The sequence below is a fragment of the Rhinolophus sinicus genome, linkage group LG10 (genome assembly GCF_036562045.2).
Source record: "Rhinolophus sinicus isolate RSC01 linkage group LG10, ASM3656204v1, whole genome shotgun sequence".
Lineage (NCBI taxonomy): Eukaryota > Metazoa > Chordata > Mammalia > Chiroptera > Rhinolophidae > Rhinolophus > Rhinolophus sinicus.
In genome coordinates, this window is record NC_133759.1 from 80,096,530 (window position 1) to 80,119,139 (window position 22,610).

The following is a 22,610-nucleotide window of genomic DNA, read 5'->3' on the forward strand; positions in this document are numbered from 1 at the left end:
CTATTAGAAATGAAGGAAATTTACCAGAACTTACTTTGGTAGAATGTGCTAGAACAGTCTTACTTTGATAGACTGTTTCAGAGATGGCCTCTGAAGTGTTTCTGCTTTATGTCCCATGATTCCATGACTCTACAATCACCAAGGGAGGAGGCAGGAATAGTGCACTTGCTTACTTGGGTAAAGTATAGAATTATTAACACCTTAGGTAGGAAGGCAGGACAAGGAATGGGGTCTGGTTGTCAGATGAGGACACTGTAGCTCTAAGGGACGGGTGATCTACTTTCAGGGTTAGGAGCCTCATCTGCTCCAGGCTACGAGATTCTGGAAACAAGTCCTCAGGAGGAAACAGACTTAAGTCTGACTTAGAGAGGAAAGAAACCTCCAGGGGATGGAAAGACTTCAGACCCTCTGTCAGCCTGGGAGGCAAGAAAGGCTGCAGGGGCGGGGTGGGGCGGGTGGGGCAGGGAGGGGCGGGGCTTTCCTTGAGGCTTTGGGCTGGGTCCCTCCTCCCTGATCCCCCATTGGGGCAAAGGCTCCTGCAGCCGGGCCTGTGAGGGACAAATGAGAAGAGCTGTTGATTTTTCCCCCTTGGCCATTCAGAATTTTCCCACATAAATACTGAGAAAGACACTGCCCTCTTCTTACTTTTTCTCTGGACTTGTCCCTGGGCTGAATCGGGTCCCCTAAGGGTGGGCAGTGCCATGGGGGACCTGTTTATGCTCAGGGTGACTATGGGCATATGCTATGTCACCTTAAGTGCCTCTGCCTGGTAAGTCCTTTCCCCCACCCCGTACTCCCTGCCAAGGAAGCCCCCATTCTCTCATCCCTATTTACCATTGCCTTACTTTTTCTCTTTTTGGTTAGGTCAGTGAACAATTTCCTGATAACAGGTCCTAAGGTAGGATGGTTTCCGCTTCTGTTTTTACCCATATGGTTTCCTACGGGAACTCTTTTGGGGAAGGAAGAGGGGAGGGGAAACAGTGCCAGAAGTCCCCCACCCAGAGGAATCCACGATTGTTCCTTAATGGAGAGCTAACCCATTTGCATCCTGCCTTGTCCCCCAACCTGAGCCAGGGCTGAAGCTCACAGCCCTTTTCCCTTTGCCAGGCCTACCTGACCTACACCACCAGCGTGGCCCTGGGTGCCCAGAGTGGCATTGAGGAGTGTAAGTTCCAGTTTGCTTGGGAACGCTGGAACTGCCCTGAAAACGCTCTGCAGCTCTCCACTCACAACAGGCTGAGAAGTGGTAAGTTTGTGTACCTGTACAAGGGGGTCTGTGTGCATGAAGGTGGGCTTGCAGTAAGTTGTATGTGGAGCATGTATGTGCACAGTGAAATGAAAAAGTTACTAGTGATCTGCTGACCTGCCACTTCCTGGCTGTGTGACCTTGAGTGACTTACTTCCCCTCTCTCAACCTCAGCTTGTCATTTGGTCAATAAAGCCAGCTCTATTTAGCTCACCAGGAGTATTATAAGGGTTAAATGAGGTGAATACAAAGATATTTCTACACAAATGGAATAATTATTCTACTTTTAATGCATGCCTGTATTTGTGTGTTTGTACATACTTATGTGCTCATTTGCATGAAATAAAAATGCAGAAAACTTCTGTGTTTGCAGCTGCTGAGGGAGTTTCCCATCTGCCCAGCTCTCACAAAACCCCAACAGAGAAGCTGGGAGATCCCAGTGAGCTGTGCCTCAGGTGGTGTGTGTGTGTGTGTGTGTGTGTGTGTGTGTGTGTGTGAACTTGTGCAGCTGTTTGTAACTATGTGTAACAGATTGCATAAACGTCACTTATGTTAGGAATAATAAAGAGTTGCCTGAGAAGAGTTGGGGGAAGGAGTAAAAAAGATGAGGACAAAAAGAAATATCTCCCCATGGGGTATACAGACAGAGTGGGGAGTTTGTGGAAATGAAATGGTACATGTTTACAGTTTAATAAGATACGAGCTCAGTAAGTGATAGCGTTGATCGTTATAATTATTACATGGCTCTAGCTTCATGTCAGAAAGAAGAAAAGGTCCTTCTCGCTTTCCTAAGACAGCCTCATGGCCCTGAGTCCTCACTGCCGGAGGACCAAACGTAGTGGCTAATGGACAAAGACCCAGGCTGGGCTTCAGGAGGAGAGTCCTGGTCCCGACACCGCAGTTGGTGAGGCAAGCGGCCTTGCTCTCATCACTCTATCTCTGAGTTTTACTTTCTCCATCTGCAGCATAGGGGTGCCCGAATGAAATAAGAATGAAGTAAAGGAGATATGCACTGTTCTCTCAAGTAGAAGAGCATTCTCTTAAACCCAAAGAAGGCAGGGGTCAGGGGAGAGAAACAGCACTGCTTTTCCATAGCCTCTGCTTTGGGTCATCAGGGTCAAAGTCTCCAGTGCCCCTTTTCTCTCCAAAGCCACCAGGGAGACGTCCTTCATTCATGCCATCAGCTCCGCTGGGGTCATGCACACCATCACCAAGAACTGTAGCATGGGCGACTTTGAAAACTGTGGCTGTGATGAGTCAAAAAATGGAAAAACAGGTAAGCTGGCCGCTCTGATAGGAGGAAGAGGTGAAGGGAGCAAAGCTGAGTGCAGGCCAAAATCTCCCAGGGAAATGCTGAGGGACACAGCTCCAGCTCCCTCAAACCCCTGAACTCCAACAGCGACCTCATGGGTGGGAACTCCTGGACCTAAACTCTCCTGAGACTTGAGCCTGGGTCCCTGATGCCAGAATCAGCAAGCAGCACTGAGCCCTAAAACCAACACGGCATCTAGGAATGAGGAAGCCAAAGAGTTTAAAGCAAACCCTCATATTTCAGGCTTAGAATGGCTTGTCCATAATCCAGAGCTACTCAATGATTTGTCACCTAAGAGACTTATTCAGATTTGTCACTAATGAGGGAAGAGGTGACTCTTAACAAGACTTGTAGGATAATGGTGCAGAATCCAGACCGTCCAAGCTGCCAGGAACCTTTGAGATCATCTGGGCCATTCCCAGTGTGCCTACTTTTACTATGGGAATAGAGACTAATTGCCTAGAGCTGGGAAGTGCCTGATGGGTGGACAGTTAGTTGGCTTTGGGAACAGGACTCCCCCCACTTACACCAAGTACCTCCATTTTCCTGTCTTCCCTTCAGCGACGGTTCTTGGGGATGGCTTGGCTGTGTCAGCCAAGATGACTGTGACTTCTTCTCCTGGGACTTAGCAGGGAACTGTATGCAGAACTTATTCTTTCCTTACGTGTAGGAGGCCATGGCTGGATCTGGGGAGGCTGCAGCGACAATGTAGAATTTGGGGAAAAGATCTCCAAACTCTTTGTGGACAGCCTGGAGAAGGGAAAGGATGCCAGAGCCCTGATGAATCTCCACAACAACAGGGCAGGCAGGCTGGTGGGTATAGGAGTTAGCCAGTGAGCCTTCAGGCTCAGTACTGGCAATGGCCTCACATCTGTTCAGCCCTTCACAACTTACCATGAGCTGTCTCATATCCACGTTTCATCCTCACACTACCCAGCAGGACTGGGATGGCTACCCCATTCTCTGGATGACAAAGCCAGTTAAGGCTGAGCCAAGCGGCTTAGCCAAGGCAATATACCTAATAAGCATCAGAGCCAGGAAATGAACTCAGATCTTCTGGTCTAGTCCTCTTACCACTAAACCTTGTGCTCTGGCCCCTCCACAGGCAAGTTCTGAGAACACAGAATAATACAAAATCAAAGCTTTGCTTCCGCGACTTAAATTTTTAACCCTTTCAACTGTGTGTTCTAGGAAATTAACAGGGGCTTATTATGCAGCCCCTGTCCTAAAGTTAGTTAGTCTGGGCTTCAAGGCATTGGGACTGATCTAGGTTTCTCTAGAGGGTCTAGTCTCCCCTAAGACTTCTGGTGGGGTGGCAATCCCTGAAGTGTTCTGAACTCAGATCTGGAAGCAAATTGGACTTAGAGGTCAGAGCATAGGAATTTCCCCTTTGAACCTATACCTAGATGTCCTGGTTCCCCAGGACAAGGGGAAGAGGTTTCCAAGGCAATTACAACCATGGGTAATTGCCTTGGGGCAGGGGTTCAGACTCCAGGAGATTTCTTCCCTCTGGGAGAGGGCCCAGAGCACAAATCCAGACCCCCACAAATACTCTAACCCCGAGCTTCAAGACAATAAGAGTGCCTATGATCACCTTTTTCTTTACAATTTATACAGTACTTTCTTGATCATTCTTGATCCAATTGGGCAGATAAAGAAACAAGCTCAACAAGTAATGAAAGTTGGGCCTGAAGCCTATGTTTCCTGATTCCAGTAACCGTTTCAGGACTTGCCTGGCTTTCCTTAAGAATCACTCAGGGACACTAAAATCACCAATACCGAGGCCTTTAAATCCTTGAACATTCTAATTGAGAAGCTCTGAAATAGTGCCCAGGAATAAACATTTTGCATGGGCTTCCCCAAGTAATTCTGATGCTCTTCCAAAGTGAAGCAGCACACCTCTAAAGTATCCCATTGAATGCCTAGCCTTTGGTGTTCCCTACCCACAGCCATTCTCTCATTTGTTCTCTCCCTGTGAAGGCAGTGAGAGCCACCATGAAAAGGACCTGCAAATGCCATGGCATCTCAGGGAGCTGCAGCATCCAGACATGCTGGCTGCAGCTGGCTGACTTCCGGGAGATGGGAGACTACCTAAAGGCCAAGTACGACCGGGCACTGAAAATCGAGTTGGATAAGCGGCGGCTAAGGGCTGGGAATAGTGCCGAGGGCCGCCGGGCACCCACTGAGGCCTTCCTTCCTAGTGTAGAGGCTGAGCTGATCTTTTTAGAGGAATCACCAGATTACTGTACCCGCAATTCCAGCCTGGGCGTCTATGGCACCGAGGGTCGGGAGTGTCTGCAGAACAGCCACAACACATCCAGGTGGGAACGACACAACTGCTGGCGCCTGTGCACGGACTGTGGCCTGCAGGTGGAAGAGAGGAGAATGGAAGCCACCAGCAGCTGTAACTGTAAATTCCAGTGGTGCTGTACAGTCAAGTGTGACCAGTGTAGGCATGTGGTGAACAAGTACTATTGCACGCGCTCCCCAGGCAGTCCTTTGTCCAGGGGCAATGGCAGTACCTGATAATGCCCCACGAACTCACTTGCATGACAATGGAGGGGATACAGCTTCTCTCCTGGAGAGAGGAGATTTGAAAACAATTGGAAAATCACAGGGTTGGTGTGATATAATTCTCTTGATATCTGCCATACGTGGGGAAATTGAGGCCCAAGATTATACAGCATATTCTTGGCAGAGCTGCAATGGGAACCTGGGCTTCCTAACTTGGGCAGACCCCATTTCATCTTCCTCCAAGTTACTTCCTGGTCTCTGTGCCTGTACTTTTATACCTTGTGTGGTTTGGTGCCATATCCAGAGGGACCCGGTAAGTGTCAGACTACGTTACACCAGCTGTGCTGCTGAGCATCAGAGGGAATGGAAGCAAAAAGTGAGAGTCCTGTCCAGGCTCCTGAAGGAGCAAGCTTCCCCTACTCTGGCTCCAGAAAGACCAGCTTGCAAGTTCACGCAGATAAGTGGGGCAGAGACCAGGTACCTGGGAGGATTTTAGGGTGTTGGGTTTTTCACCTGAGTGTATGCACTTTAGAAGTTCTTCCCACCCAACCCTGGGGAAACCAGGACCCAACATTACCTGAGGACTTTTCCAGCTCAGAAACCACCTCTGGAGCCATGGAAAGGGGATAATAGTCGTAGTAAGTGGACAGGGGACTACAATTTATCCAGACAAGCCTCCCCAAACCCCCGAGAGTTTTCTCCCAAAGAGCTGTAAAACGACTCTATTTTGTTATTTTCCCAGATTGGGAACTCAACTTTGTTTTGCAATAAATGCTTCTAGAATATATATATATATATATATATATATATATATATATATATATATATATATATATATGGCTGAGAGCTTTTATTTTCTCTTTGGAAAACTTAGAATCGGAAAAGGAATAAGAACCCCTGCTCTTGTATCCCTATGCACATGGCTAAGGGAGAAACTGAACTATCCAACCCCCCTGGTATCAGTGTTTGACAGATAATAAAACTGAGACCGAGGAACTGGCCAATAGGTAAAGAATCCAGACTCCCAGATTTAGAAGGTGTTATTTTAATGCAACCTAAGCAACTTGAGAAACAAGGGAGCCCTTTGAACTTGAACCATATTCAAAGTGTGTTTACTCTCTTAACTTGGGCTTCCTGGGGTGTCTGTACACCAAAGACCTGGGCCCCAGGGCAAGAGACCAGGAAAGTTGTGGATTCTACCGTCCTCATTTGCACTTCTACACCTTCCACTGGCGATCTTTGGGGGAGAAGTAGTTTTCCATAAAGAGAGCCCTGGGGGCACAGTCACTGGTCTAAATCTGAGCATCTCAGCCTTGGGGGTGTCTCCTCTGCGAGCACCCTGCAGGGAGGAGGTATTTTAGGTATGTGAATAAACAAGTAAAATGACTGATCACCAAGAGTGGGAAAATGCTCTCAGCTAATGTTTTAAATGAGAAAACAATTTAAATATTCAACAGTAGGGCAAACTAGTTATATTATGGCCCCTATAATGGAATACTAAGCATTAAAATATTCTGGAGAAATATTTAGTAACATGAAAAACATGCATGATATAATTAAGTGAATAAAGTTTATTACAAAACACCATGTGCAGGATGAACCCAATTTTGTTTTAAACGATATAAAAATACTTGTTAACAGGTAATATCAAAATAGTGGTTTATTTTTCTTTTTGTGTTTTTCTGTATTTTTACATTTGGCAACAATAAATATTTTTGTCACCAAAAAGAATAATTTATTTTTTTAAATGCCTACAGGGAATACCAAGCCTTTTTTATTTTATTTTTTTGAATGAAAGGAAGGTAAAATGTTCATTAAGGAAGTTGGCATCTCAAGAGAAACCATGAGCAGGTAGTTTGAGAGTCCACTCTGCTCTCTATTACTTCTGGTGCATTTAAAACGGCCACAAGTGCCAGAAAGCAGAGACAAGAAGAAATCCATAAAAATTTAGCCTACATCAAAAATAATGGAAGAGGGGCGGCCGGTTGGTTAGAGCGCGGTGCTCTTAACAGGGTTGCCGATTGGATCCCCACATCCCATGTGAGCTGTGCCCTCCACAACTAGATTGAAACAACTACTTGAGTTGGAGGTGATGGGTCCTGGAAAAACACATTTAAATAAGTCTTTTTAGAAAATGGAAGATTTCCTCTGCCTCCCTCCTTCTAAGGAAGGTAACACACACACACACACACACACACACACATTAATGACAGGAAGTGTGTGGGCATGTGTGTATTTGTAAAGATAGTAGAAGGGGGAGTGCAAGAGATACTATCTAAGCACAAAAAATATGGTAAAGAAATTGGTAACCAAAAGGAAAGATTATTTCCCTGCCACTCAGAGAAACAAAAACACATAAAATTACCTGGCCTTGAGGTGAAACCCTCAATAAACACATAACAACCATGAAACCTGAGTCACGCTAGGCAAATGAACAACCTAGATTTTCTGTCTTTATTCCTAACTAAATCTCCATCCAAAGAACCCAGATAACTGATGCTTTGACATTTTCCCCAGAACCTTGCTGGGACTCCCAAATAATCTTAGAGGGTATTTTCAGAAACAAAACCATCCCTGCTGCCCTGCCAAACTGTCATTCAAGAATATGCCTTGTGTTTTCTGGGGGTTTATATCTGAGGTTTTCACTAATGAAACCCAGAGCAATTGGGAACTCCATGAAAAGTTAGCCTACTTCCCAAAAAAGCTCATAGTCCCACTCCTTCCAAGCCTCTTCCATTCTCATTCATCTTAACCCTCGTGGCAATCACATCAACCAATCTTCCCAAATGGACCCTGGGCCAGAAACTAAAGGAATTCAGATTTCTCTACATCCATCACCTTCTTGTCAGGGATTCGTTCCAAGGCATTACAGTGTCATTCAGACTCATTAGTTACCACCCTACACCCCTTGCCTTTTGGCTCATCCTTAACAAACTGACTGTCCTTAAGGTGACAGAACAGTAAAACCCCCACGTTCAATAGGTTCAGGACCCAAGACAGACAGATGGGACACTATCTGATGGTGGATCTTAAAGAATTGCTGAGAAAGGACTCAATTCAATGAAAGAAACCTGTCCATGAGCCTATTCCCATATTTCAGTAAATCCAAGCACCACTTCACATCACCTGCAGAACAGAAGTCTGTATTTTCTCAGTCTAGATTAAAACGGAAAATATGCTTATGCTTATCAGGCCCCTACAAAGCCTCTTCTCCTTTGCCTCCTTGCCTCTTTGCCGCCTCCTCCTCCTCCTCCTCCTCCTCCTCCTCCTTTCCATCTGACCTTTGCTGTGGGTAGAATTAGAGATGCCTAAGAAAACCCTGCAGCCCTTCCCTAGAGCTCCTACAGTCCCCTGTCAATTCCCTCAGGGCTTGCTGGTGGGTGATCATACAGGTAAGAGTGAAAAGGAAGTAACTAAGCACCTACTAAGTGTCACATACATAATGTATACTATCTCCTTCTATCCTCAGAAATAGCCAATTAAAGTGTTACAATTATCCTCCTCTTAGTACTGAGGAAACTAGCTCAGAAGCACCAAAACTAAAATTAAATATAGGGAGATGGATTTGAATTCAGGCCTTCTGCCACATAAACCCATAATCTCTTATACATCATTTACACTCTGGGAGCCCAAGGATCTCTGGCTGATATTAACTGTCTTGACGGCTTTGTAGAGTGACTGCTATTCATATGCAGTGAAAGGTGTCCTCTTCCTCCCTCAAATAGGAGAGTCACATTTCTCAACCCTCCTCTAGAATGAAGAAACTTAACTTTTGACTTGCAAAGGCCTTCCTTAGAATGATAAAGCAGATAGCCTGGCCCCTGCTGGCGTGGGAGGGCTGAATCCTAGTTCTCCGGGGGGTACTCAAAGAAAAAGGCTAACCTTTAGGGTCTATATTAGAGGTCAAAGTTTCAAAGAGAATGTCAAAGGAGGGGTGTTTATTTTAGAGGACAAAGGAAGGAAAAACAGGATCCAGAAAAGACAAATATCTAGCCCCAGATCATAAACTACTCATAACCCTTGATCACAAAAGACAGTGACTCAGAGCCCAGATAAAGATGTTTGGGTTGGGAAAAATGAAATGAAAGCAAGGACCAGAGCAAAGACTTCTAGAAGAGGTTAAAGACTTTTGGGTAGGACTAGAGCTCCAAACCACGTACTCCTGAGGCATTCCTACCACAGGAGGAAAGCGAGGTGTAGAGGAGGAAAGTATCCTACCTAATATCATCAAGTGAGATAGCTAAAGAGATAACTAGACTCCAGGGCCCTCAACACTCCCCATGGCTGGTGCTCTGCCCACCCTGTCAGGCTGCCCTCTTCATCAAGAAAGGGATGAATGATGACCAATGGGAAACACTAAGGAAATTAGGCCAGGCCTTTAGGAAGCCTGACTATACCTGGCCAGTGAGGGAATAGGGACGCTATGGGTAGTGGAAGTGGGGACATGGGCAGGGGAAAGGCCTGGTGGTACACTAAGTGCCCAGATTTATTCCCACTTTCCTCTCAGATTCTCAGATACCTGTGCAGACCTGTAATGGAACTTGGTGATCCTGGGAAGATCCCTTATCTTTCCTTCACCAGGAGCTTCTTGCAGTCTATATGAGATCATTTGATTTAGCCACTTTCTTCTTAACAGGAGAACTCCTAATTCACAGCTGAAGGAAGAGGAGCACATTGTATACTCTGTTTTGAAGACCACCAGGGAGAAGGAAGCTAGTCCTCCCCTGCCTGGGATAAAGTGCTTATGAGGACATTTGCTGCACGTCTAACCTGCATCCGCGCCGCTGTATCTTAAGCCTACAAAACGTTCTAGGACCTCGCATTATGGAGTCAGGCATTCAAAACGTCTTTTCTCCAAGCTAAATAACCCTAATTACTCCAGTTTTTCACCAGTTCCCTCTCACACTCTTTTTCCTAGACTGTCTCCAAATGCACCAACTTTGGGTTTCTGTGAGGAGTTAAGTAAGAGGGGTGTGAACCCTTCTCAATCCTTAACTGCCATCATTTCTTTGCCTTCAACTATCTGAAGAATCTACCTATTCTTGGCTGTTACAGAGCTTTGATTGCCCTATTAGGCTCCACTTGCATTTCTCCCTGGTCCATGTTCATTTCTAAACCCCTCCATTTCAGCCAAGGAGCCTTGCTTCTCAGCTCCATCAGCTGGGACCTCAGTCATCAAGGTCCTCCTGTGCTGGGGACTGGCAGTGGTATAGGGGCAAGAATATGAAATTGACAATCAGGACATACTTCCTTGTCTGCTATCACCTGTGGAGAAGTTACGTACTCTAAAACTCTGGTTTTATTTCCTTGCTGATGACTCCTAAATCCTCATCTCTGTGCAAGCTCTAAGTACCACAGTTCTAATGTTTCATTGGCCATTTCTACTTGAGTGACAATGGATTTTCTCTTATGACATCTCTGTTTCCATCAGTGGTCTAATGAAACTTTGAGGGACCGAGGCTTACTTCTGAGTTATCCTTGATTCCTCCCTCTGCTCAACTTTTCATATTTAGTCATCTTTCTTTGGTTTGGCCTCCAAACCTATTCCCTCCTCTCCTTTACCTTTTCCTCCACTCTGGACTGACTTGTACCTTGTACCTGATTTTTGTACTAACTCAATAACTGGTATTTTGCCTCTCAACTCTCCACCTAACACATTGTTACCATATTTATCTGACTAATACATCACATTCAATTCATCATCTGATTTAAAACAAACAAACAAACAAACAAACAAAACTTGCAATGTCCTAGGGAATAAAATCCTAATTCTTTGGCCAGACATTTCAAGTCTCCTCAACTTGACACTATCCTACAGTAAACATTAAAATGTTTTCTAGGGGTGGCTGGTTAGCTCAGTTGGTTAGAGCATGGTGCTGATAACACCAAGGTTGCCGGTTCGATCCCCGCATGGGCCACTGTGAGCTGCGCCCTCCTTAAAACACTAAATAAATAAATAGATAAATTAATAAATTATTGCAGACGAAGTGTCATGACAAAATTAGTGGAGTTCTTATAAAAAAAGTTGTCAGAGAAGGCTCTCTGTGAAGTTGACATTTAAGCTGATACCCAAAGGATGAATAGGAACCAGTTGCAAGCGCTTCAGGAAAGGATATTCCAGAGAGAAGCAACAAGGAATAAGGCACAAAGCAGAAAACAGCTTGGGAAAATTCCAGGAAACGATCAAAGTTTGAGGTCACTAGAGCATGGTTTGTATGTGGTAGCATGAAATGAACTTAGAAAAGTATGCTGGGGCCAGATCATGCAAGATTCAGTAGGTCACAATAAAAAGTCAGAATTTTGTTCCAGAGAAATGAGAAGCAATTAAAAGATTTGAAGCAGAGTGGTGATAGGATTTTATTAACCTCGTAAGAAAACTCATACTGGCTGGTATATGGAAAATGGAGAGAGGCAAGCATGGAGGCCTGGAGACAAGGAGGCAATTGCATTAGGCCAGGCAAGAGCTGATAGTGGCTTGGACTAAGGCAGGGACAGAGTGCATGGAGAGAAGAGGGAATATGAACAGTATGTGTGCAAGAGGTAGAACCAACAAAATTGGCTGATGGGTTAGATGTTGTGAGTGAAAGAGAGGGATCTAGGATGACTTCCAGTTTTCTAGCTTTAGTAACAGAGTGGCAGATGGTGCCATCTACGGACCAAGGCAAAATGAGAGAGGACCAGGGTAGGGCTAAATGAGAAAATGGGAACCAAGAGTTTCATTTTAGGCATGTGAACTTTAAAATTTTTCTGACATTCAAGTGGAGATATCAAGCAATTAATTTGGGGAAAGCTGGCTAAACAAATTAGAGAAGAAATATGAGATGGAGATACAAATTTAGGAGTTAGCAATTATATAGTTTCTGAAGCCATGGGAGTAAATGAGATTTCCCAAGAAGAGGAAATGAAGGGAGGAGGGCACAGGTCCAAGTCCTAAGAAACCCCACACCTCTCTCATTGCCCAATGAGGAAGCTGAGCAGATGAACTTCTTCTTGATTCTGGGAATAGACAGGTACAGACTTCTGGAACGTAGGGAAATAGATAAGCTAATCTTTGTGGGGGGCCTCCATCACTATTCATTCAATGAACGCCTTCTGTGGGTCAGGAACTACTATGTTAGATGCCCGTCAGGGACATAAAGATGAAGGGACATAGTCCGTCTCCATCAAGAAGGAAAGCACACCTGTGCCCATAATTATGTGGTGTGATGAACACTCTAACGGAGGTGTGTACAGGTGCAGTGGGAACACAGGGATGAAGGCAGCCAATGTCTGTCTGTCCCAGAACTGAAGGAAAGCTCATCCAAGTAGTGAAAGGTTCTGAACATTAATTACAAGGGAGTTCTGAAGCCAGAAAGACTCCCATCTACACCCACTTCTCTTTGTTTCTGTTTTGTTTTACAACACAATTTGTGCTTTCTAGGATAAATGTAAAATCATGACAGGTTGGTGGGGGTAAAAATAGACGCTTTGGTTCTCTGACCATTGACAGTAGAGGACTGCCCTTTCCAGTGAGCTTTCATCAGGGGTGGGGTGGGAATGGGGGTTAGAGGGAAACATGGAAGGAGAGAGTGGTTTATTGCGGTTCACAAAAAAAAAGCAATAAAATGCTTTGCCCTGAGCTGCATAAGGGTCATAATCGGTATGATAAGCTATCATTTAACATGAGGAGGAAATTGAAGTTTCATTTCCTTGCTTTTGTGGCACCCCTTGAATTGGGTTGATGACACCATTCAGTTGGTCAGCATGAGGCCTGCCTTACCAATTTTGTTTTGCAAAACAAAGCCAGTCACGGTCAAACTCAGTTGGTCAATTCCATAGATTAACACCAGAGGCCCCAGGAAAGCAAGACATCTGGGATAGCTCTGGCTGGGAAAAGATGGGGTTAATCCTGGGCCAGCTTGGCAGGGAGCTCCATAAGATCTTTCAGGCCCCTGGCACCCTCCCACTCCTCACCCCTCCATGAGCTTCCCACACTCACCAGGGTCCTGGGGTTGACTCTAAACGATCTCCAGAGTTTGAAGGACAGGGCTGGGCTGAGGGTATGGATGCACTTCTCTATTCTGTCATATAATCCTCAGCCTGATTTCTTTAGACCCAGCAGTACGGTGTGATAGAAAAAAATCTAGCTAGAATTTGTGTGAACACAAACTGGAAAGAATAAATTTTCTTTAAAACATGAAAATAATACAAAATTTCTCCTAAATTCTGGGCTCCAATAGGTATACCTACACAACCCACAATCTAAAAAAAACCACAACTAACAAACAAACAAAAACAATGGGGATGAAAATATCATTGAAGCTCTACTGAAGAGTCAGGCATTTTTGTTGCCTCTGGCGAAGATATTAGAAAACAATTATTTATTCTCTTAGAGGATGATCCAAGTCCATTCCGATTCCTCTTCATGTCCAGAAGTTGCTGAAAAACAGGCCACTTTAGAGTAGATCACAATCTGTACTTTTCAAAGTTCCTATTAGCTAAGAAAATTCCATTATTCTCTCTTTCTGAATTCTGATATTTCTGGTGAAAAAAACAATTCAGCAAATAACACATAAATACTATATCAAAGAGCCAAGAAAATTTGCACATGCAGTGAAGTTGCCTGAATAATAATGGATTCATCTCCCAAAAGGAGATTAAGGTAATGTGTAATTTTAGTTCCCTAAAGGTTATCTTACATATTTCCCAAAGGATTTATTCCTGCAGTCTTCTGTGACTATCGATCCAATTTAATTTTCAGGTAATCAAGGAAGGCAATTTAGTTTTGTGGGAAAAGTGATGCTAATTTTGCCACATATTTTGCTATAATGCCATGCAATTTACTTTCTGGGCTTCAAAATCTTTATTAGAAAAAGAAGTGGATTGGATTAGATTGCATTAGACATTCACTGAATTTTTAAATTCTATTCTGAGACTCTTCTAAGTTTCTCTATCCTGACAGTTTTGGCCTTCCTATGATGTCTCATACCAACTGCCATAAAGAATAAATTAGAACTACTTCTGGTTTCTAGAAACCGATAGCCTGCAAAATAGCAACAGTCAGATGTTCTTCACATACATATGGTCTCATGATTAGATTTCACTAATTTGAATTTTGTGCTGAAGAAGCTTATTTGTATATTATATTTTAAAAGGGTTTCCTAATATTGACACCACAGATAAGAGTTCAGGTGGAGGTTTCTAACTGCCTATGACAACAATGTTTTCAAATACTGCTTCTCAAGGGGCTCCTGACAAAATGAGTGGCATTCTGGATGTGAGCCAGGAACCTGGATCATCAACCATTAGCTTAATATGTGACCTTGGGCATGTCTCTTAGCTACCCTGAGCCTCATTTGCTATATGTATAAATGAAAGGGTTGAATTAGGTGGTTTAAAATTAATTGGCAAAGGTTTTTTTGGGTTTTTTTTTTTTTTTGGTGTTTTTTTTTTTTAAGCAGATGAGCAAGAGCCAAGTAGTGGTTAAGTGTAAATAAAGGCATTAATGCCTTATGGAGAACGAAAGGGATTTGGTGGCGCTTCATGAGTGATGAAGGAAGAGAACTTGTGATTGTCAGCCACAAACTGCCATAGCATAAACTGAATAAAGCTCCAAGTTCCACTCCCTTGACTTATACACAATAAATCCATTAAATGAATGAACTTGATTTGTACACAACACTTAGTAGTCCCTATGAGGAAAACAAGAAGTTTCCCATGTCTTTGAAAAAGCACCATGAAGTAATGGAAACGTTTGAGAGCCAAGTATAATTAGGTCAAAAGCCTGGCTCTCATAATTCCTAGATATGGCCTCTAGATCGAACTGCTTAAACCTCAAGATTGTATTGAGAATTAAATAAGATAACATAGATGAAATTGCCTCGGTGCTTGGCATATAATAGGTAACAATAGATAGTAATACTTCCATTAATAATGGGAACATAATCCATACGTAAATAAGTTAAAAATCCATGACGTAAATAATAATAGCTAACATCGACTGAGTGCTCCCTCTGTGCCATCAGGCCGTGTTCGGTACTTTCACATACACTATTACATTTAATTCTGACAACAACCCTGCAAGATAGGCACTATCATTACATTATTCCCAGTTTATAGATGAGGAAACAAAATCAGCGAGTTGAAGCAACTTTTTCCACAGTCACAAAACTGGGAAGTCATAGTTAGGATACAAAGCTGCTTTGCTGTTTCCAAAGGCCATTTCAACATACTGTCCACGACATTATTTCAAAGGTATATATTATTAAGCTCCAGAGAAGTCAGAAATTAAGCATATGAATAAGTAGGTCACAGGCACAAGAAATAAGCATGCATTAGAGCAAAATTACAGGAAATTACCTTCTAGGCTAGGAACAGTATAAGCATAAAAGAGGAGTGTCTTCCAGGGTCAGTGATGAGGGGGAGAGGAGTAAGGGAAGAGAATGGCTTCAGCAAGTGTCCAGAGGTAGGAATGAGCAAGGAGAGCAAAGAGGACCACTCTAGCTACTTCAGTGCCCACACAGGCAGGTTCTGGGGAGACACGGTTGGAAGGATAAGCACCGGCCAGCAGGTGGGAGTCCTGAATGCCTGATTACAAATATATAATATTTTTTCACCATATTAGGTATACACTAGATATTAAATAAGTATTTGTTGACTGGCATAGAGAGAATTAATTTCAAACCTAGCTACCCAATGGAAGTAGGAAACTTGGTTTCAATACAGGCAGTACCCATTCAGTTTGAGTCTCCTGGCCAACCAGACAGGAAGAACGCACGTTAGCACACTGTTTTAAACACCTTCACTCGGTGATGTTTCATAGTTTCAAAATCTTCATAGCAGCTCATATGAAGGTCAGGAATACCAAATTCACCTGAAACCAATATAATATTGTATGTCAACTATATTTAATTTTAAAAAATGAGTACAGTTTACAATTAACAAATGCAAATGATAAGATGCAAGGGCATGGAATCCAGTGAAAAGGCCAGCTCAGGTGGCTTAGGAGAGCCCAGGGTCAAGCTTCAAAGGTAGGTAACTACTGAGGAGCCAAGAGGGCAGAGCAGTTGGGGGTACCCCCAACCTATAGGAAGGTGAAACAAAGGGTTTGGCTTCCTACATACAATAGTGTGTTCAGGTTGGGACCTACCATATTAGCAACAGAAAGAGGGATGTAAAAAGTGATTTCACCGATGGGATAATATCCCTAACAATATTACTATTTTACTTGATTTAGTATACTGTTTCTTACCATAAAGATCACAACGATTTCAAACATTACCTTTTCTTAAACCAACCCTGGGAGGCAGGAAGGAATTCATAATGGTTTGCCATTTAAGTGTTGAACTTGTATCGCTGAAAGGTGCAAACAAGTGAAATTAGACTAGAACTTGGGGGTCCTATTAAATATAGTATTTTAATTGAACATTAAAATGAAAACTGAAGCTTTAGTCAAAATTTTCATTGGGGATGTTTAGTCTGTAGCCAGTCATCGGATGGTTAGAAGTTTGGCATGACTAATTCCTCACAGTCCATTTGCTAAATGACACATTATAAAAACAAGCACCGCTGAAAAGGGATGTGCTTGTTTCCAAAGCCTCAACCTCATTGTAGACTGACTGTTTTATACTGGTCCTTGTCTAACCATTTTAAGGTGCAAGAGGTTCTACCACATATATACGTTAAAGACTCCTTGAAATGTTCTCACATTGGCAAGGACCAGAAACGAGTGATAAAGTCCAGAGAGGTTGTCATCCTGGTCCCAACATGAAGGCCACCCAGAAGGATCAGGATCTTACAATCCTGATTAAGATTTACTAACCCCTGAGATGCTTATTCTTATAAAGCAGCCTAACCTCTCCATCCCCCAGTTAGAAAACTTGTGTCCAGATCCCAGAAGAACTGAGAATGCTAATTAGGTAAACTCAGTAGAGCTGTTTCAAAATAAAAGAGCTGAACATTGAGATCCAAACTCTGATGATAGTTTAAAGAAGGATCCAGAAATTTTAGTTTAGGTTGACATATTGTTGGTAGCTTTGTGTCTTGCAAGGGCTTTGTCTGTTTCATCTAATTTGTTGAATTTACTGGCATAAAGTTGTTCATTATATTCCTTTATTGTCCTTTTAATATCTGTAAGGTCTATAATGATTTGACAATATTGAGCTCAATGAGCAGAATGGGTTTGAAAAACAAAAAGGGGTGGGGGAGTGAGGAATTTGAGGCCACTTTTGATGGACAATATGAAGCCATAATTTTCCAAGAAGCATTCCCCCCACCTCCGCTGAGAATTGCAGATGAGGCAAGTGGGAAAAAAAAAAAAAAGGAATTTTTTTATGGTTCTAGTGGTGGGGCTGTTGGTCTGATTAGCCGCCCATTTGTCTGCAAGTTGCGTTCTCCTCCCATTCCGTGCTCCCTGCCATCACGGCACAGCTGCTGGCCAGGAAGCCTGAGGAAGGGCTCCCTCTGGAGCTAATGGCAGTGGCACTTTGGAAAGTGCTGGCAGGGGGTGGGCTATAAAAAACAATTTGGTCTGGGAACAAAAGGCATCAATCACAGCAGTGTCATCAACCCTTGATTTGAATTGGGGGGAGAGAAATTTCTGGGTCATGTTGGAAGCAGGAAAGGAACAGACATCAGTTTACTTAGTTATCTCCCCTTTCCAGCAGACTAAAGAAGAGTCCAATTAATTTAATAAGAAAGCTATGCATGACTGTTCCACAAAGATCTTTTGCTTTGGTGATGGACTTTGGTGAGGTGGGAGAAAGCTATCTCCTTCACAGTTGTTATGTGAAATTGCCAGAAATCACAGGACTCTGCCTGTAGAAGTAAACTTCTCTGTTAAAGGCTCTCATCAGCCTGGGAGTTTCTGAGATTTAATTAACTTTTGGAAGCAACTATTAATCTTAAATGAAAGGTGCAAAATTAGTATAAGGAATGTTATTAGTGAGGGGACCAATACAAATAAAGAACCCAAGAGAAGCTCCTGAGGTCACAGAAATAACAAACCAAGAAGAGAAGAACTGAGCCATCTCTGAATTAAAAAATCAAAGCTTGGGGGCCGGCCTGGTGGCTCAGGCGGTTGGAGCTCTGTGCTCCTAACTCCGAAGGCTGCCGGTTTGATTCCCACATGGGCCAGTGGGCTCTCAACCACAATGTTGCCGGTTCAACTCCTCAAGTCCCGCAAGGGATGGTGGGCAGCGCCCCCTGCAACTAAGATTGAGCTGCCGCCGAGCTCCCAGATGGCTCAGTTGGTTGGAGCACGTCCTCTCAACCACAAGGTTGCCAGCTGGATTCCTTGAGTCCCGCAAGGGATGGTGGGCTGCGCCCCCTGAAACTAGCAACGGCAACTGGACCTGGAGCTGAGCTGCGCCCTCCACAACTAAGATTGAAAGGACAAGAACTTGACGGAAAAAAGTCCTGGAAGTACACATTGTTCCCCAATAAAGTCCTGTTCCCCTTCCAAAATAAAATCTTAAAAAAAAAAAATCAAAGCTTAATCTAAATAGTTCTTATAAAGAGTCAACTGCAAAAGAGAAGTTGTAGTATTTCTGAGCTGGGAAAGAACTTCTCAAAGGAATCTGTGACACTTTCAAATCAAGCTAATCTGTGGCATCCTTAAACGAGGGCAGGTAAAACTATTACCTGGGCTCTCTTCTTTAAGCATGATTCCACTCTTCAAGCCCCCAAGTAGAAGCTGAGGTAGGTATGCCCAGGTTAGGTATGTTCCATATTTCTTGGCTAAGTATAAGAAGACTCGCAAGTAGCCTGGAAAGGGGATCTTCACCCCAGACCTAAACTTCTAAAGAAGTAAAAAAAATCTAAACTTCTGTTTAGTTTCAAGTCATAAGAGAGCTGCATACTTGCTTGCTTTCTTCTTTGGTCACCTTGAGTCCTGGAGAAAGGAACTAAATGAAGTGATATATGTAGATTAACAAGGATACAACACGCATTCAGTGAAGAAATGCATCAGATCACCAGCACTTAATGATGACAAATGTGTGTGCAGTACATACAGTTTATGTCAGAAGGCACTCTTCTCTCGTTTCTAGTTACTTAGGAAATAAACAAGAAGGCAGTCTTCTCGTTTCACTATTCACCCTATGCTACACTTTCCAGTTCTGGCCCATGAAATAATGACTTCAAATGTGTCCAAAATTAAATAATCCTATGGCTAACTACCGTATTTCCCCGAAAATAAGACCAAGCCGGACAATCAGCTCTAATGCATTTTTTGGAGCAAAAATTAATATAAGACCCGGTCTTACTTATAGTAAAATAGACCGGGTCTTATATTAATATAAGTAAAATAAGACTTATAGTAAAATAAGACCAGGTCATATAATATAATATATAATATAATACAATATAATTTATATAATAGACCAGGTAACATAATATAATATATATAATAGACTGGGTCTTATATTAATTTTTGCTCCAAAAGACGCATCAGAGCTGATTATCCAGTTAGGTCTTATTTTCGGGGAAACATGGTATATTATTTTCTATTTGCACGTTTTTTTGTCTATTCTACCTCCAAAATACTTCTCATATTAGTTTGTTTTCTCTATTTTTCCCTCCAGTAAAAAAACCCACAAAAACAAATGGCAGGTCTGGGGACTGGAGCTGACTTCCAGTATGGAATTTTTCTGCCATATACACTACTGCCTCTTTTTTCCACAAGGGGAAGCTCTTGTGGTGGAAATGACCTCCTAAAGCTGGCACACTGGAATCCCATTGTAAAAACTATTTGCTTTTTCCCATACAGGTATTGCTCAAAATATAGCAATCTATTATTTATCTTAACATTTATCTTAAGACTCTAGTTTGTCTTCCCAACACTGAAGCTAAAAGTGTTCTGAAATACAGCGGGCAGACCAGTCTCAGGAGAGGAATACGTCCAAAAATTCAGACAAATGTCAGCACTGAGAACTTGTAAAATATCTTGGCCATAGATAGCTTAAAGAGTCTATTAATAAAGAAGTATTGCCAACCCTTTTGAAATGGACCTCCATTAAGACATTTATCTTTTTACTCCTTAAAAATAACTACAAAAGCAGTAACATGAATACTGTAGAAAATTAAAAATGTATCTAAGCAAAAACAAAAGAAATAAAACAGCATAATGTCACCATCCAGAGACTGTAAATAACTTTTGCGTGGCTACCCTTCTACATCTTATTCTATACGTGCATACACACACACACACACACACACACACACGCACACACAACCTTTAACCAAAGTGAGATCACACTGTAAACATTGCTTTGTAACATGTTTTTTTCAGTTAATAATCTTTACCTTCCAAGGCAATAAATTTTCATCTCCCATTTAAATCTTCCCAGTTGTCTCAAAAATATCCTTTGTAGAGTATCTGCCTAGACCTGGGTCCAAGCAAGAAACAACTATTGATTCTGATTATACACCTTAAGTCTCTTTAATAAAAAATAGTTATTCTTATGATACCAATTTGTTGAAAAGACCAGGGCAGCTGTCCTGCAGAACATCCCTTCTTCTGAATTTTTCTGGCTGCTTCTTTATGGTTTCCATTAGGTCGCCACTTTATCTCCCATACTAACGTATAATGGAAGTTTGGCTTAAAGAAAGGTTTGATCATTTTAAGGTACACATTTTTGGCTGGAATGCATCCTAGATGATTAGTATATTTCATTTTTTACCAAATCAAGAGCTCTTTAATAGCTGAATGACTCCTATCAATTATGTGAAAATCTGCCCCCTAGATTATGGTGATGATAGTCAAATCTTTACTCTTTTTCCCCCAACCTCATTTATGAATAGTTTTAAAGTACAGCAAAGTGGAAAGAATAGTACAATGAACACTCAGGTGCCCTAGTCTGAATAATTGTTAATATTTTGCTAACTCTGCTTTATGTATACATGTAAAAAATTATTTTTTTACTGAACCATTTAAGTTGCAAACATCACAAACTTTATCCCTAAATATTTCAAAATGCATCACATAACTATAGTGACATTCTCCTATCATGGCCATATTATTTTGACACTATGAAATTTAGCAATTATTTCATAATATCATCCAATATTTACTCCATATCTAAATTCCCTTGTACCCACAAAATCTTTTGTAGACTTTTAAAACCAGGATCCAATCAAGATCTACTCATCACATTTGGTTAAGATGTCTCTTTAGTCTCTTTTAACCAGAACAGTTCCTCCCCATTTCTACTTTTTGTTTTAAAATAACATTGAGTTTTTGAAGAGATGAGGTCGGTTTAAGTATATACTCTTAATAAAAGTGCTTTACAACCTGGATTTTTTTAAAGAAAGTCAATTAAAATTTCTTTTAAGAAATGATCCTTTTACTTTTTTTTTTTTAAACTAGTACCTCATCACAAAAACATAACTGGGAAACACTAACCTCTGGACTCTTTGGTAGAGTGACCGATCGTTCCATGTTGCTCAGGGCTGAGGGGGTTCCCAGGATACAGGATTTTCAATGACAGAACCAGGAAAGCCCCAGGCAATCCAAGATCAGTGATTGGTCACCCTTGGAGGGCTCTTATTAAAGTTGAGGAAATAGTTATGTAAGTGGTTGATTAAAATCATAACCTGGTTCTGCCCATTTTCATTATGTCAAATAATTAGTTATATACTTACATATTTTAAACTAAACTGTCTGAACTGTGCATTAATTACACATCTAGACATAGGATACACACTTGGGAAAATATAACTAAAATTCCATGTCTTACTCCTCAAACTTAAAGCAAAATGTCATCATATGCATTCTTTGTGCAAACTTGCTGGGAGGAACACAAGAAAAAGCACCCAGCTGCTTCAATCACCTTCTCAGAGTTTTCCAAAAAGTTCTGAAAGATGGAAGACCATCTCTGCTAGAGAAAGGAAACTTTGAAGATACAGCAAAGCAGACAAGGCCCGTTATAAAAGAGAAATGAAAACTTATATTCCTCCTCAAGGGCAAACAAAAAAGAAGTTCAAGGATCCCAATGCACCTAAGAGGCCTCCTTCAGTCTTTTTATTGTTCTGAATATTGACCCCAAATCAAAGAACATCCCAGCCTATCCACTGGTGATGCTGCAAAGAAACTGGGAGAGATGTGGACTAACACTGCTGGTAAGCTGAAGGAAAAATATTAAAAAGGTATTCTTGCATAAGGATATGCGGCAAAAAAGGGAGTCATCGAGGCTGAAAAAAGCAAGAAAAAGGAGGAAGAGAAGGAAGATGGAGAGGATGATAATAAGTAAGTTGGTTCTAGTTGTCTATAAAGTATTTAACCTCCCTGTGTACCACTTGCTCCTTCTAAAGAAAAAAAAAGAAATATAAGGCTGTGTAAGACTTGTTTTTAAACTGTACAGTGTCTTTTTTTGTATAATTAACATACTATCAAATGTGTTCAATACTAGCCCTGTCCTGTTGGTATTTTCAATAGCCACTAACCTTGCCTGGTACAATATGGGAGTTGTAAATTGGCATAGAAGTTTAAACCAGACTCTTGGTACATAGGACAAATTAGTTATACATGAGGATGGTAGCTTTTTCACCTTCATTTGTCTC

The 22,610-nt window shown here is 42.1% G+C and overlaps 1 protein-coding gene, 1 long non-coding RNA gene and 1 pseudogene across 2 annotated transcripts; 2 read left to right on the forward strand and 1 right to left on the reverse strand.

The window, feature by feature from the left end:
- The first annotated feature begins 701 nt into the window (after positions 1 to 701).
- On the forward strand, positions 702 to 5,715 carry WNT8A (Wnt family member 8A). Its single transcript, XM_074312192.1, has 6 exons — positions 702 to 769; positions 865 to 898; positions 1,108 to 1,246; positions 2,397 to 2,522; positions 3,229 to 3,371; positions 4,539 to 5,715. Exons 1-6 carry the CDS (start codon positions 702 to 704, stop codon positions 5,082 to 5,084), a joined length of 1,056 nt encoding a protein of 351 aa, XP_074168293.1. The 3' UTR covers positions 5,085 to 5,715.
- On the reverse strand, positions 1,806 to 4,900 carry LOC141567116 (uncharacterized). Its single transcript, XR_012489511.1, has 3 exons — positions 4,808 to 4,900; positions 3,095 to 3,253; positions 1,806 to 2,493 (listed from the first exon to the last, which is right to left on the reverse strand). It is a non-coding gene; the product is annotated as an uncharacterized LOC141567116 (long non-coding RNA).
- A 15,928-nt stretch (positions 5,716 to 21,643) lies between the features above and the next one.
- LOC109451745 (high mobility group protein B1) lies at positions 21,644 to 22,560 on the forward strand (annotated as a pseudogene).
- The last annotated feature ends 50 nt before the right edge of the window (positions 22,561 to 22,610 follow it).